Source organism: Antechinus flavipes, chromosome 4 (assembly GCF_016432865.1).
Source record: "Antechinus flavipes isolate AdamAnt ecotype Samford, QLD, Australia chromosome 4, AdamAnt_v2, whole genome shotgun sequence".
Taxonomy (NCBI): domain Eukaryota; kingdom Metazoa; phylum Chordata; class Mammalia; order Dasyuromorphia; family Dasyuridae; genus Antechinus; species Antechinus flavipes.
In genome coordinates, this window is record NC_067401.1 from 28994971 (window position 1) to 29012278 (window position 17308).

The 17308-nt window shown below is 37.8% G+C and overlaps 1 protein-coding gene across 4 annotated transcripts in view; it reads left to right on the forward strand.

The window, feature by feature from the left end:
• The window catches only part of SSH2 (slingshot protein phosphatase 2), a 228519-nt gene that overhangs the window by 15092 nt on the left and 196119 nt on the right, over positions 1-17308 (forward strand). Inside the window, exon 2 of one of the 4 annotated variants that reach the window (XM_051992249.1) lies at positions 7374-7511. The exons of the other annotated variants lie outside the window; for them this stretch is intronic. Within the exon in view, the coding sequence (XP_051848209.1) occupies positions 7461-7511 (51 nt within the window). The 5' untranslated portion in view covers positions 7374-7460. The remainder of the gene's footprint in view (positions 1-7373; positions 7512-17308) is intronic. 4 annotated transcript variants of the gene reach the window in all.

Below are 17308 nucleotides of genomic sequence, written 5' to 3' on the forward strand. Positions count from 1 at the left end.
TCTCTCCTTGGTTCTAAGAGCTCTTGCAATTTTGTCCTTCAGTCTCTGCCTCTGTTTTCTTCAGCCTCCAGCCAGCACAAAGATGGAATGAATCTCTTGTCTCCTTCACTTGGGGCTCGGCCAGCTTTCTGGTGAGTCTTTCAGACCAGCTTGGTCTCAGTGAAGGAAGTGCAGGAGCCCAGCCACCACAGTGATGTGAGAGGAAGATGAATCTGGTTGTGCCTCTGAGAGAGCCTTCTCAATCTTCAGCTCAACTCCAACTCGTGGCTTCTTCTGACTTGACGCTCTTCTCTTCATATAATTTGGCTGAATTCTGACCGAAAGTCTCTGTCTCTTTTATGTGAGAGAAAGGAATTGTGGGATACGAGAGAGAGGGATTATGGGTTTCTTTCCAGAGTACTCTCTGGCCTTAAGAGCTTCAAGGGAGGTGTGAATTCACAAAGTTACAAAGTTTACTTTGTGAATCTCACATACTTGTGAATTCCAATGAGTAAAGGTTAAACACAAGCATTGTATCAATTAGTTCTACTTAGTACCTTGTTTCAGGTTCTGGCCCAAAACATTTTCTTGTAAGATCAGATCAATAATCTATCAACTCTAATGAGTTAGCAGTTTGTAAAGATTCCAACACTCCAACAATGACTATTTCCATTGTTTGTCATATGCAGTTTGTTTTTTAATTTGTTTTTCTCTTAGGAATTTGGAGTAGTTTTATTTTTATGAGTAATTTGCAAGTCTTTCATATAAATTTATTGGAGAATGGCTAGTGGTATTAAATACCTTGGATGGGGGAGAAGAATGGGAAAATCTGAAACAAGGCTATGCAAAGATCAATGTTGAAAAATTATCCTTGCATAACTGTATAAATATGTATACATATACTGTATTTAACATATACTTTAACATATTTACCATGTATGGGACTACCTGTCATGGGGGGGGGGGGGATGGAGGGAAGGAGGGGAAAAGTTGAAACAGATGTTTTTGTGAAGGTCAGTGTTGAAACCCATGCATATGTTTTGTATATAAAAAGCTATAATAAAAAAGTAATATAAAAAAAGAAAAATTATCCTTGCATATGTTTTGAAAATAAAAAGCTTTAAAAAAAAGGAAATTTGCATCATAGAATTTCATGAAGATCGATAGCAGGTAAGATCTCTCAGGCACATTTTAAAAGCTGTTAAATCTTTCGGGAACACATAGTACTGGAGAGTAAAATTATTTGCATGTTAATTTTCTATCTATAGATTTTCCCAACCTATTGAATTCACACTTGAAAAGCTCATTTCTTTGGCTAGTTTATAATGACTTTTGTTCTCAGATATTGTACATTTGCAGGTGGACTTCATTTGCTCTGTACAATGCTGAGCATAGTTAGGGATTTAAATGCTTTTTGATAATAATAGTGAAATCATCTTTATATTTATAAAGAGGTAGTAGTTTTTTTATTATGACCCCAATAATTTGGATTATATTTCATTGGATCTGGCTTTGTGTTCAATATTATACACAGTACAGACAGTAAAAAGAGTTTACTTTTTATATAGCACATACAATATTATATGCACATGGTATATAATAAAGACTCCAGGAATTTTTAAAAATTTAGTCTTAAAATGTACTGTCATTGGCTGATAGGTCTTGTTTCATGGTCCGTTCTATGGTTTTTCTTGTGCGCATGAAATGGATTTGAAAAGCATATGAGAATATAGAGTGTGTTTACCTGTAGGTGCTTTTAAAAAAGTTAATGAAAAGTTCCATTAGAGGTTGAGTTTAAAAAAAAAATCTATTCACTAAGAGTATAATTTAAGCTGAATTTTGTTGCCAAGCTGAGAAGCTCTTAACATGCACACTGGCACAGGTGAGTAAGGGTGTGACTTCAGCCTTTCATCCAGATTTGTTGGTTTGCTAGGGGACTGGGAAGAAGTAGCCCCTGCGGCAGTCAGATCCGCTGGTGCAGCTATTGCCAGCCACATCCTCTCTGGGCTTTGTAGGGTCTGAAATTTGGGCCGATGGCTCTTGGTGCAGGCCTCCTAAATCTTTTACCCACAGTGTGGTTATGATATGGGTCTTGAGGTGGTGGCAGGTTTGCCTTGCCATTGATACAGTGACAAATCCTAACTCTGTGAGTGTGTGTGTGTGTGTGTGTGTGTGTGTGTGTGAGAGAGAGAGAGAGAGAGAGAGAGAGAGAGAGAGAGAGAGAGAGAGAGAGAGAGAGTGTGTGTGTGTGTGTGTGTGTGTGGTAGCTTCATTAGCTGTGCTTAAGGAGGATGTAATGAAACTGACAAGTGCTTTTTTGAATACAACATTTTATTCGTGAAGCTTCCAAATGCCCAAATCTTGCTTCATGGGTAGAAGTGATAAGATCTCATCTCTGAGCAATGCAAAAGAGATTCTTAAAACAAACAAACCAGGGACACACTGCTTATGCTGGCATCTTTAGCAGAAACTTGTGCTGCTCGGGGAGGTACCACTGTGCTCTCAGTACTACTCTTTCTTACTGTATCTCTCACTTTAGCACTTGTCCCATCATTTTGGCCTGGACTTCCTAAGCTGGAAAATTGGAATATAAGTTTGAGGAGGGAGGGAACAGAGAAGAGGAAATAGGGAGAGGAAGCTAGCTGGAGGTACTTTTAAAAATTCCTTCTGTATCTGTTCTATCAATCAATCAACAAGCATTTATTGAACACCTATTAGGTGCCAGGCACTTAATCCCTAGTATCAAAGTGCTAGTAGTCTAAAGGAGGAAAAAAGTATTTATATTAGTAGAATAGATACTAAAACAAATGCAAAGTAATTAGATACAGGGTAATTTGAAAGAGACCACTTGTAATTAGAGGAAGTGGGAAGCTCAGGGATCGGGAAAAGCTTCTGGTGGTACTTGAGCTAAATCATGAAGGAAAAGCCTGAAATGAGGAAGGAATGTATCTCAGGAATGGAGAAGGGTGATGCAAAGGCAGGGAGGTGGAAGATGGGGTGTCGTTGCTTGGCTGAGTGCAGGAGGGGTTGGGCTGGAATGTCTAGTGAGACTAGGTTGGGGCCGGGTGATGTCAGACTTTAAAAGTTCAATCGAGCCTTGGAAGCTGCTAGCCCTTAGTAGATAAGTCACGTGGTCAAAGCTGGACTTAAAGCAAATCACTTTAGTGGCCAAATGGAGAAGGGATTGGAGCAGAGAGAGACTTGGGGCAGCCACTGCAATGTCGGGACATGAGGTGAAGAGGGCCTGCACCTGACAGCCTCAGAGCAGAAGGAAGGGAACTTACCAGAGACATTAAAGAAGTTGTTGGTAATTTTGAAATCCATTTTTAAAAGTATTTAAGTAGTAGTCAGTAAATTTGTTTTTATTTTCCATATTCTTTACCTTTGATTCTTAGAGCCAAAGTGAATTTAGGCTAACTTATTCGGCCCAAGTTGTGGTTTTCCTCTCTCCAGAGATTTTTGAAGTGACAGGTGTTCATTCAAGAGAATACTTTACAACTATTCTCTCCACACATAATAATTGTGCATGTCTTTGAAGGTGAGAAAGGTGAGATCTTCAGAGACTGCATTACTCCAGATCAGAGCAGAAGTCAGTGGGGAATCTTCCATCTTCTATCAGAGCATTTGCTAAAGGCTGTGATAGAAACCAGGCCTGAGAAAGTATTAGATTTAGTTCCATTTTTGGAGGTGTGCTCCACAGCCACAGGCTGGCCATGCCATTCCCCTGCTCAACAAGCTTTTGCTGCTCTATTACCTCTGGGATAATACACAAACCTCCTGCTTGTCATTTAAAGCTGCTCATGGGCCACTTCCAGCCTCTCTTTGAAGGTCTAGTTCACCTCACTCAAGATTGCCTGGCCACGTAGCTGCTGCTTGTGCACATAAATAGTCCATCACTTGCCTCCACCTCTGAAACATTCTTCCTGTTCAGCTTGTCAACTCAGAGTCTCTAGGGCCATTTAGGGCTCAAGTACACCCAGTTCTGTGAGACCTTTCCTCTCTTCTGCCTTTCCCTAAGTTACCATTTCTCTCTGCCCAAATCTCTTTGTAGGTAATTTTTCGTTATGTTTTACTTTTATTTTATTTGCATATTGAATTGACTTTCCTGTTTAAGTAGATACATGTTGTTTCCCTAAACTCCTTGAAGACAAGAGTTTTTCCATCTTGCTGAAAGAACTTGTCTTTCAGCTCCCAGCAAAGGGCCTGAAACCACTGCTAAAGAAAGCAATGTTTTTTAGATGGAGTTGAATTGTGATAGGCCTTGCTAGCTACTTGGTGGAAGCAGGGCCAGCCCTGCCAGCGCAGGAGGGCCTTTGTTGTTTGGATGCTTCACCAACTGTGGGACATCTCGGAACCTTGGTTTCCTCATCTCTGTGATGGAGCCTAGTATTCGCATCCAGCTCCCAGGTTCAGTCAGATTACAGATGTGAAGCCCTTTACAAACTTTGAAACACCACATAAAAGAACAGCTATTATTCTTTTTGTCTCCGTCATTGCTGAGCTTCTATAGGCCCAGCAATGGGATGTATGTGTTACCAGAAGCCTAGCTCAGCTTGAACAGTTGTATTGCCAGAAAGTTGACCACAGGGAGGTAGACTTTTTCAGCAGCAATTCCCAGAAGCTAACTTTTAGGATATTAGAGAACTCACAAACTGCATCAGGGGAGGAAGTACCCATGCAGAGATAACCATAGGTCCTCCAAGTAAATTGGAAGGAGTAATATATTATGCTCCCGTTTCTCAGCTGAAGTACTGTGAAAATCTGATCTACCTCCAGAATGAAAAACTAGATCTAATGTGATCCCTACATAACACATATGCTCTTACTCAATTTTTAAAATATAAAACACACTTTTATGCAGAAATTAAGCCTCAACTTGTGGAAGTTTGTGGAGAGAATATTTTCGGCATATCAAAGTGATACATATAGAATTTCTGGAAAAAAGGTAGAAAAATCATGAAACTTCTGGGAGTGCCATGTTTGGGAGAATATATTTTAGTTTCTATTTCCTCCTCTGTACAATGACAGAGTTGAACTAGATGACTTAGCTGAGGAATCTCTTCCTGCTAGAGCCTGGATCCTATGAACCTGTGACAGACCATGATACCTACTGATCTGCTTTATGGCCTTTACTATGTCTTGACAAGCAGTTGCACTATTGATGTTCCAGGGATGATGTACTATCATTAACTTTGGTGCAATATCTTTGATCTAAAATTTAGTTCTAAAATTAAGTAACTTTCTCCTTAAGTTAATTATACATATGCTTATTCTTTAGAACTATCATTTTAGTAGCTTTCTGGATGATGGATTGTTTGGAGGAGAAATTGGAGGTAGGGAGGTTAATTAAGAGGATACTGAAGAATTCCCATGGATCTTGTTATCTAACATGGTTAGGTGTCCATGCTACTCAATTTGAAACTCAGAAAAAGTGGGGGGTTGTGTTTATTTTGTAGTTAATGGAGGGGGAAGAGTGACCCTTCTCAAATTTTGGCCTGGAGGCTGAGACTTTAAGCTTAACTGCTGATAATCAAGAAACCTGAAGGAGCAGGAACATATTTTCCTCCATCAACCAGTCAGGTGTTGTCTCTTGAAAGTTGTCACCTTATCATTTGTGTCTTGATATATATACAACTGTCCTGCTTTTAAGCAAAGGAGAAAAATATTGTTTTCAGGTGATTCATGCAGTGATGTCATAGCTTACCATTCAGTCAGTTACCAAATCACTTCGTAAGTACTTGAGGTGATAGACACAGTATAATAGTTTCCCAGGAGAGCTCCTAGGATCAGGTATTTAGAGCTGGAAAACTCCCACAGTCAATAAGATTTTCTGGGCCTAGCATACAAGTCTGGTTCAGAGATGAGTTAGGAACTCGGTCTGCAGAAGAGTTGAATTCCATTGTCTGGTCATGCAAATTTAGGAGGTAGTTTTTTAAGTCTCTGAACTGTAACATGTTTTAATACTTAGATCTTCTAGCAGCAATTATTTATTCCCTCTGCCCCTTAAGCTCTGAGTATTCATACTAAGTGATTTGTTCATTTAAAAATTGATTACCTTCAGTTCCTTTTCCAGTTAAGCTTTCAAGAAACTCTCTGCCCATAGAATGAGTATGACTCATGGTATGAGTCTAATGAAAATTTGACTTCTGGACTGTGGGTAGCTAAAAATTCTTGCTTTGGCACTTGTAGTCTTATTTGTCAGTAAAAAAGAAAAGATGCAGAGGAATTGTAGACAGAAGACTTCAGAGATTGCTATCATTTTCTTAAAAATGAGACAAAAGGAGCATAAGCTGATGGTAAGCAAGGAGAAATATATACTTTTGTCAGTAGAACACTTGAAATTGAGAAAAATTTGAAGAACATCTTGAGGAGAAGAATCATGACAGAAGTGTTTGGAAATGTTTAAGGATTTGGCCAAATTGATTCATTGTGATTGGTAGGTGGGCTTACCTAGGACAGAACTGAACCTAGAAACATTTCAAGTGTTTGGAGTCTATTCAGTCCAAAAATGTGGTTTAAAAAATAGCCATTTTGTGTCTAGATCCTAGTTATTCTCTGTTTTTATAGGAAAGACTTGGTTGGTCTAAACAGAAGCACAATATACAAATAGCAATCAGTATTGTCTCTTCCAAAAGCATCACCTTTGGAGGCCAGGCACCTATTCCAATAATGCCATATTTAATGGCTTAAAATGGTTTTTTGAAATTCATTCTATAGACAAACTTTAGAACTTTTATAAGTTGCATCATATTCTTTCTTCAGTGGTGGCCAAGTGTTTGTTTGTCCTGTAATTTTGATTTTTGGGGAAATAGCTCAAAGTTTAGTGAAGAAATTGAAAGGAAATGGTATTTTTTGGTAAACAATGAGGTTGTCTTATAAGCTTAAGCTAGTCTTGAAATTGGTTAATTTTGTAGGATTTAGAGTTGAAAGGGATCCTAGAAATAGATCATCTAGCCTAACCTTATTGTTTTCTTTAAGGAGGACCCAAGAGATCATGACTTGCCTAAGATCTCACAGATCTAAAAGAGCAAAACACAAAGATTCAAATCCAAGATATGTGATTCCAAATTCCTCTGACTTGCATCAATTCATGCCAGTGAGGTTGGTTTAAAAGGAGTAAATCCCAGTATGTTTTGCGTAGCCTCAGATTATAAAATATTAGTGGTGGAAGGGACCTGAGATATCCTTATGAGTTCTACACCATCGATTAACATCAGATGTCTTATAGAAAAGTGGCCTGTTACTCCCCAAGGGGTTGGTATCCAGCTCCAGCACGTTTCATGTTTGATTTGGAATAAAGGGTAGTTAACCTTGTTATGTGTAGGAGATTTTGGACAGAAGAGTATGGGGATGTTTATCTAAAAAACAATTAAAAATGTGTTGTTTCTTTATAGTTGCATCTTGTATATTTGTACCAGTTATCAGCCACTACCTACAGCAATCTGGTTAAGAATTCTCAAAGATCTTGCAGTTAGCAGAACATGTCATACCCTGCCTTCTGCCCAATGGCACTTGGTGTTTTGAAAAGAACAGTGAGTAAGAAGACCTGGAGGCTTGGATGCATACTTTTCTATTTGACTGTCAGTGTGGCCTTAGAAAAATCATTTCACTTCTCTGGCCTTATTTCCTCATCTGTTAAGGGGAGGGGCAGGGTGAGAATCCTTGTATTTTATAGAATTGCCGTGAGGAATATTCTGTGTAAATGTCAAAGAGCTATTATTATCATTCTTGTTGTTATTATTATTTTATCCTCCCTCTCTCAGACATGCTTGCGTCTTCCTACCACTTTGCATATTACTAATCAAAATAAATAAATAAATAAAACAAAACCATAAGAATCTGCCCCTGTAGAAAATTTGAAAGATATTGAAAAAAGTTTGGCAGGTGGGGTTGAATTGCATCTGTATATTTGTGCTTTAGGCTGAGGATAAAAGTTTAGAGCCTTTTCCTTAAGAAGATGGGAATATTGTGAAATAATAAATAGAAAACATTCACCTGAGATGGAAAGAACAGATTTCCAAAGGGTGTTTTCTTTTAGGCCAGGAGTCTTTCAATTAAGTTCCCCTAAAAGAAGCAAAGGGAAATTGGAGCTTATCTGTTTCCAGTTGTGACTGATTCTTTTTCTTTTTAAAAATAAAGTGGATGGGGAGGAGTGGATGTATGAAATACTTCACTGGCCAAACAGGTGTGTTGGCTTTTCCCTATTATTTAGCATTATTTTATGCTTTTCCTACTAAGAGGTGAGAGTATATATCATGGAGCAGTATAAAGCTTTAAACATTAGTTTACATGGGTGCCAATGGATGACAACCTGGAGGAAGTTAGAACAATATGCTTTTATGTCCAGACAAGCTGAAGGGGGGAGGGGGGAGCCCTTTCATGGTAGACAATTTAAAAATTAATCCATTGAATTACATTAAAGAAAGGTTCTCTGTATAAAAAGTTCTGAAGTCCTACAATTCAAACACAGATTCTGGTTCCAAATCCATACAAAGTCATTGAGAAAGTGACAGGAGACATATGTCTGTGTTTAGCAGGAAGAAATTGGAATCCCCAAACCCCAGCAGCAAAAATTCAGAGCTCTGGCTTTAGATACTTGATACCATCTTTTAAAACTTAGTTGTAATTTGCCCCATTTATAACAGAGGCTGTTTTTAGCTGATATTTGTGATTTTACCTCTTTGTTTTGTCCCAGTGACAAAGAAGACTTGTGTAATATTTATTTTGAACTTTTTGGAAAACTTTCTCTTTTTACTTCTTGTACAGCAGAGATGGTCTTTTTATTCAGAATGTGAAGTTAAAAGAACAATGACTCCCCTCCCCCTTCTCCATTTGAGATTTGTATGTAGTATAATGGCAGTGGGGCCTGTACTGGTCCTTCCCATTGCTTCTTTGAGCTTCTCTGGCCACTTTGAGCTAGGGGATAGATAGGGTCTTCTGAGCCTATTATCAGTCTCCTTTGTGTCTAGTCCAAGTAGCAAGCTGATGCATCGTTTCCACTCTTTATCCCCAACCTTCCACTTAGTTATCCAAATCTTTGGCAACTCTGTCATTATCTCTAGTTTACTGTCTGTTCTTCTAGGTAATATTACTTTTTTTTTTTTTAATCCTTAATATCTTTGATGGCTTCCTGTGCCTGATATGAGGCCATTTTTCAGTATAGAATCTTTAAAGGTTTTAAAGAGACATTGTCTTGATTTAAGAGATGTGTGAATGTATGTTGTGGAAGTGAATGATGTCAGAAGACTAGTGATCATTTTCACTTTGATGGGAGAACATTGTTGCATGGTGTATTGACTATCCATATTTGGATTATCATTATTTTTAAATATCTCCTTGCGTTAGACTATGTATCTGGGATTTTTGATTCCAAAAGGTAGAATGAATTCAGTAAACTGCAAAAGATCTTAGCAATGTCCTTCTAAGCCCACTTTCCCTGATAGGTACTGTTAATTTTATCTCTTCAATATCTTATCATATCAACGTGATCTGTCGCTTCTTCTGCTTTATTTCAGGCCCTCATTGCCTCTTGCCTGAATTTTGCCTGAAAAGCTAAGTTGCCCCTCCTCCCGTTATCTCCTCTCCAGCCCCTCCTAGATAGTGCTGGCAAATAGTCTTGCAATGCCCTTCTCAGAAATCCTTAGTGATGCCTTCCTGCCCATAGCAGAAAAGACAGACTCTGTCCTTCCTGGATGTCTTTGGCTCTTGCTGAGTCGTCCTTCCATCTTACTCTCTCCTGCCTCTACACGTTCTCAGGCCTGGAAGCTCTCCCTTGTGGCTTTCTTCTGAGCCCAGCGCAAGAACCCACTGATCCAAAAAGAAGCCCTCCTTCATCACTATTCCTCAATCATAGCTGAAAGAGGGATCTCCTTCTTAGATTTTTGTGCAGCTCCTTTGCCTGATTTCTCTTTTGCCCTCATCAGGTTACACTTTTAATAGTACTGATTTATGTATTCATTAATTGATTTAAAAATAACACTAAGTACTTTGCATTTACAAAGCTCTGAGCTTGGCCAGGAGAAGACAAGGGAGATAAGGTCCCCTACTCTCAAGGGACTTGCAGTTTACTCAGAGCATGTTTGTATAGGCAGCACTCTGACTATGGTCATTCCCATGCTCAGTAAACTCCAGTGGTGCCTTATTAACTGCCTCTTGAATCAAGTACAGCCATCCCCCAAATCTTAGAGACTTTTGGAATTCTCTGTACAAATTCCTCTGTTTGCATTTTAAAGCCTATCACAATCTGGCTCCAACCCACCTTTCTAGCCAGTCTCTATGATTCCCCTTTCCCCACACTCTGTGGTTTGACCACATGGACACATACAATATACATCTTTCATCTCCATGCCATTGCAGTGGTTTTCTCCTATGTCTGGATTGCAATCCTTCCTGACTTCTGCCTTCTTATAATCCTCTCATTTTCATTCAGAGTTTATCTCAAGCTAAGTACCTTCTACATGAGGCCTTTTCTGGTCCCCCAGCTTCTTGTCATTCCTCCCCACTTCCCAAAAAACCTCTTGTATATATTTTGTTTAAATGTATTTATGTATATGTTTTCTCCCTTAGTAGAATGTAAGTTTCTTGAAAAAGAGACTGATTTTTGTCCTTGTCGTCCCTATGCCTCCCATAGCATTTGGAACTTAGCTTAGTAGGCTCTTCATGAATGCTTGTTCTTTGTGTTACTAGGGAGAGTGAGAAAAGGCAAAAGGAAGGTGTGGTTAATGAACCTCTGAAGAACTTGGAGAAGGGAGAGATTAAGATCCCATGGGGAGCTTTGGGAAGAGTTTTTCCAGAAGGCAGCACCAGAATTGGACCTTAGGGCAAGAAGGTACTTCAGCATGAGATGGGTGAGGGGAGGCGAGTTCCTTCTAGGAATGGGGTGAGTGTGAGCAATGATCTGGAGACACTAGGGTGGGATAAGAATGGGAGAGAGGAAATAGTCTGTCAAGAATGTCGCCTATCTGAAAAAGAAGCACTTAACTAGAAGGCAGGAGCCAGATTATAGAAGGCCTTGTGTGAGCAACAATTCCCATTTTATTATTAATTAGGGGAGAGTCCCTTTTCTTGCTGTGTTAGGAAAATTAATTACTCAGAGATGGATTGAAGAAGAAATAGGTTAGATACAAAGAAATTGTAGTCCACTTTTATGATAGGTGAGAAAAGATGGGGACCTGAAGAAGGGCATTTGTGGTTGGAGTTGGGAAGAGGGAACCAGTGTGAGAGATTGTGGAGGCTGACTTCTCTGGGGAGGGGACAGTCAAAGAGTCTCCAAGGGGATCATCCTGAGTGACTGGGAGGGCAGCACTGCCAGCAACAGACAGAACAAAGGGATGTGTCTGATTCCCCCCATCAGATTCTTGCAGAAGTCTCTTGTGTTTGGGGACAGTGCTTGCTTCCCTGTATTCTCTTCCTTATTTTGCTCAGTCTGGCAGCTCTCCTTGTCTTCTCTGCTCAGCATTTCTCCTCTGAGATATTCTTCACCTGGAAGTTCCAACACCATTCCTCAGTGCATATAAAACCAAGTTTGGAATCTCTTCCCTAAAACCCCTTCTTTCTTTTCACTTGATTGTTTATATTAAGTGTGTCTTTTTTTAAAAAAAATTCTTCAATATTTTAAGTTCTGGTTTTATTTTTTATTCCTTCCTCACCTATCATATCTAGCCAATTGCCCCTATTTTATTGGTTCTGTCATAGAGAGTTTCTTATATCACTTTTCCCTGCCACTATTAGAGTAATATATCTGACCCATTCAAAGAGTCCCTAATCACTCTTTCTGAATTCCTTTTTTATATTACTTTCCAGTCAGGTCCTCATGCTGTCTCCAGACTCATCTTCCTTATTCCTGGGTCTGGTTATCAGCCCCCTGTTCAGATTCCCTCATTCAAAGCCATCCTAGATCTGGCTCAGCTTTATATCTCCTCCTACTTCTTTTCCAAATTGCCTCCAGTTCTGGAGCCTTTGACCAACAAACAGAACCAACTCTTGTTTCCTGACTCTGCTCTGGGTTTTCCTACTTTTCTGCTTTTTCTCAGGCTGTTCCTTAGTCTGCAGTGTCTCCTTCTCCTTCTTCACCTGTTGAAATTTTGTGCATTCTTTATATTCCAACGTAGATGCTACTTCTTCCAGGAAGATTTCCTGGACTTCCTTATGCCCCATCAAAATAATGATCAGTTTCCCCTTTAGCACTTGTGCATATCTAATGCACTTACTATACATTATTTAATGTGACATCTCCAAACTAAGCTGTGAGTTACATGAGTTTAGAAATAGTGTCTTATCTAAACTCTTCCTCCCCTGTTCTAGTTTTGTCTAAGTAAAAGCATAGCACTAGGCTGATAATTAAAAGCAAAAATAGAAAATAGTCCCTGCCCTCCAAAAGCTTATGATGTATAGGGTAATATCATATGTAAACTAATTAGTATCTGCATGGTCCTTTTGAGAAAGAGGGGAAGAGCACTGCTTAACAGGGGGTCAGAAAAGCTGCCCTTTGAAGATAGTGCACGAACCTCAATGCCTTGGATAGTGTTGTCACAAAAGCCTGCTAAATTGAATCACATTCCTAGCTCTTGGAGGATAGGGATTATTTTTCATCAGAAAAATCGTCAGGACCTTGCATGCTACTGCTGAATAAAGTTGTTAAGTTGTATTGAATAGTAGCAAACATAACTATGATATAGAACAATATATTTGGATTAAATTGGTTGTGGCACCTGTATGAGTTTGGAGAGCTACCCTTTTCAGAAATTTTTATCACTTCTTTTATATATTTGTTCCTCTGCCATTCTTACTGAAAAGCTCTTATATATAGCAAGGAGTTTTCTATGGTCAAAAGTTATTCTGCAATGAGATGGTTGTTCCCCATGGCTCCCAAATGCCACACTTTGCTCTTGACTGTAAAGATCACTGTTATCTCAGGTAGACACTTACATTAGCCTGTTAGACCGTGGTTTCATTTAAAAATCTGCCTACCTTTTGGTTATGTGCTAAAGGATGTTTTTCTATAACTGTTTGCCGAGGGAAGTATGAGAAAGACTTTTAATTTAAAGAATGTCGAGTTTGGATGTTGGACTAAATAACTCATTATGATTCTATGGGAAGGGCAACAACTGAACCCAATTTTAAATTCAAGGACTTTTGGCCCCTCAAGTTCAGTTCAGTTAGTTATTTACCTATGTTATCAAGTAGAGCAATCTTACTCAGAGGTGAACTTCCTCATTCCTAATATAAAGCCCTTGAGAGACTGAAAACTCTGGGGAAGCCAATGGGATAAGTTTTTTTTTTTTTTTTTTAATTACTTCTCAGTTTTTAATAACATTAAAGAAGCTGTGTGATGTAACAACTAGAGGCTATCAGGAATGCCTGAGTTTAGTCCTGTTCCTCACAGCCCTAGCTAGTCACACACCTTCTCATGGGCTCAAGACCATCAGTCACAGATCAAGTGCAAACAGCATGGATAGAGGTAGTTAAATGTTAAATGTTTAAATGATACAGGAAACATTAGAGGCAGTGGGAAAACAGTCCTGAGGAAATGGATCTTTTAAAAAAAATCTTTAGTTTTAAAATGATTTTGTGATTAAGTGAAGGTGTTAAGAATTTTCAGTATCACTTGATTAAAAAAAAAAATCCTCTCCTAGTGCCAATAAATACTCCTTTTGAATGACATATCCTACCTACTGGCTGATTTCTGTCTTTTTCAACTTCACTTTATTTGTGATATTGGAGTACACAAGATGCTAGAATCCTTTTTATAGTTCTAGAGTAAAGGAAAAGAGTCCTGTGTTAGATAAGACTTTTGACTGCCAATAGTGGAGTTTGAGGAGATGTGATTTGACCCAGTATGTAATTGAATCCATGTATCCATGTCATAATGGTTTATGTTCCAATGAAATTCTAATCTACTTCTAGAAAGTGATATTGTTGTATCATTTGGGCCTTTTTGTTAGAGGATGATTGATTCATACAGTGTTTACTGAGAACCTAAAGGGCACTTGGGCCGAGCCTTAGGGAAAAAAAGCAAAAACATCTTGTTCACAGTGTAGGAGGGAGGAGAGGTCATGCAAAGAAAGGATGTGACATGTACACAGAAAACTATATTTTAGAAAATGATGTGTAATCTGGAGCATGACAGGTGTGAGGAAGGGATTGTCAGGGGAAAATGGGCATATTAATAGCTTAGACTGTGATTAAAAAAAAAAAAAAACAACTTAAATGTGGGGGATAACCATCAGAGAAGTAGAAGGAACTCAGTGGTTAGTGCCAGCGCTACCAAGTTGGAATCCTTTTCTTTACAACTTGGGACAGCTGGTGCAAGGCACTGGCCAGTTTGGCCCTCAAAGGCCTTAGCTATCAAATGAAGGAGTTAGACCTCTTTATTTCTGATATTCCTTCTGATAGTATCCAGTTTCATAGTAAAGGTGGTTTCTAAGCTGAGTCTAAGGAAAACAAAGATTTCTTGAAGCCCTTTAGAAAATATAATGAAGTTAGTATTAAATTAAAAATTCAGGGATTGAGATGGAAATATTCAGAGATGCCATCCAATCCAATAATTATGAATTATGTTCATTTTTGTTCTGTTTCTGTTAAGCCTCAAAGCATGAAAAATGTGAGGTAGAATGATGTTCTCTATAGTAATTTTTTTGGAAATGATTATCCAGAATGCCAAAATTAGAAAGAAACCAGAAAGCAGGTGTTGCTGATAAAAGCTTCATTTCTCAAATATATAGAGAATTGAGTCCAATTTATAAAAAGACATGTCATTTCCCAGTGCATAAATGGTCAAGGATATGAACAGATCATTTTCAGATGAAGAAATTAAAGCGCTTCTATAGTCATGTGAAAAAATGCTCTAAGTTACTATTGATTAGAGAAAGATAAATTGAAACAATTCTGACATACCACTTTATACCTGTCAGATTGGCTAAGAAGAGAGAAAAGGAGAATGATACAGGAAATGATAAAGAAAAGAAAGAATAAATGAAAAAGGAGGGGGATTAGCACACTAATGTAGTATTGGTGGAGTTGTGAACTGAGATCTACCCATTCTGGAGAGCAGTTTGGAACTATACCCAAAAGGCTATAAAACTGTGCATACACTTTGATCCAGCAATAACATTACTGGGTCTGTATCCCAAAAAAAAAATTTTTTAAAGGCAAAAAGAGCTATGTGTACAAAACTATTTATAGCAGCTCTTTTTATGATAGCAGAGTTTGGAACCTGAAGGAATATTCATCAATTAAAGAACTAGTTGAACAAATTGTAGAATATTGTTGTGATGAAATATTAATTGTGGTATAATAAATGATGATCAGAAAAACCTGAAAAGACTTCTATGAACTGATGCAAAGTAAAGTGAGCAGAACCAGGAAAACATAGATAGTAGTAGCAATATTGTAAGGATGATCAAGTATGAATGACTTAGCCATTCTCAACAATACAATTCCAGATGGTTTTAAAGGACTTAATGATGAAAAATGCTATCCATCTTGAGACACAGAACTGATGGAATCTGCAAACAGAACGAAGCCTTCTATTTTTTTTTTTTTACTTTGTTTTAAATGGGGTTTTTTTTGGCCTATATTTTCTTTCACAACATGACTAATATGGAAATATGTTTTGCATGATTATACTTATATATAACCTATATCAAATTGCTAGTTCACTCAGGGAAGTGCCAGGAGAAGGGAGAGAGGGAATTTTGAAACTCAAAATTTTCAAAAAAAATTGATAAAAATTGTTTTTATGTAATTGGGAAAAAATAAAATATTATTTAAAAAGAAAATTATTATCCTTTTTAAAGTTAGTATTGATTGATGATAACTTTCAGTTTAGTTAAGTGTGAAAAATGCAGACCCCCTTTTTTTTTTCCACTGAAGTGGAATTATGGATACAGAACTGCCTCATTTTATCTAATTCTTGGGAAATTGGGTGTTTCACATAAAGGAAATTTTATAGATAGCAGAATTGTTCCCTTTTTGTTACCAGAGCTTTTAAAATTTTAATCTTTTTATATAACAAATGTTTCTAAAATGTGTAATTCATTATGCTCCCTTCCCTCCTAGAAGAAAGATAGGGAAAGGTAAGGACTGCTAAAACAGAATATTGTAGATATTGTTAAAATCTGATCCCTCTTTCAGATTTTTTACTTAATTGATTGTTTGATTCTTTGTTTTTTGACACTAGGGATGAATCAATCTAGAAGGGGCAAGGTTGAGTTAACTGATTTTAACGCAAAAGGCATCAGTAAAATGTATTTTAAATAACATGTCTTATTAGCTTACCTACTATATTAAACTGAAGTTACTCAACATAATTTAATTTTTTTTATAATTCAAAATCATAATATGGAACATTAATTCAATGAGCATTTATTAAGTACTATTATATACCAAGAATTGTGGTATGCATTAGTGATAGTGACAAAAATGATTGTCCTTGCCCTCAAAGACTTAGGTTGGAGAGAGAAGTTGTAGGGGAGAGCAGGCAAAGGCAATTGATAGATACGGACAACTGAACTAAAAAGAACTATGGGGAGAGGGGTGTGTGTGAGATACATTGGTGCCCTAGGTGTTGTTTTATTGTGTATAGGTGTTTATTATTTACTGTATGCACGAAACTGAATGGCCTTAGACTTTCCTAAAAATCTTCCAGCCTGATCTCCTTCCAGTCATGGGCCTGGTTCTTTGTCTCTCTGTTGATCCTGTTCAGGGAAATACATATGAACACATTTAACAAGATTCTTGTCCAGCTGCATATCACATGGCTTAATTTAGAGTTTCTTAACTTGGGGTTCATGAATTTTTTTTTCAAAAAAGTTTTTATAATGCTATTTCAATATAATTGGTTTGGGAACCTTCCATATTTCATTTGAAATATTAAAAAACCCAGTATTTTACAAGGTGGGACTCCATAGGCTTCCCCAGATTATCTACCAAAGGGGTATACTCAAGACAATCAATACAATGGCATCTAGACTTAGGCACAAACTCCATCACAAATAAAGAGACCTTTTGTTTGAACTTTATCCAGAACATTTCCTATGATATTAGGGAATATATCTCTCTGTTCAATACCTTCCTCAGTGTTGTAACCTGTGGTTCAAAACCCTAACCTCTGGGCTCAAATGACCTGGTCCAGGTGTGGGGAGGACAGAGGTCTCAAAAAAATACATATACATATATATACATATATATATTTATATTTGTACATATGCATATCTTTCTGGTTTGTTAAACTTCTATCCAGATTTGCTTTTGAGAGAGATCAAAATAACTTAAATATAACTCATATCTAGGTTTCCACAGATGTGAGTAAAAAGCTTCCCTTTCTTAG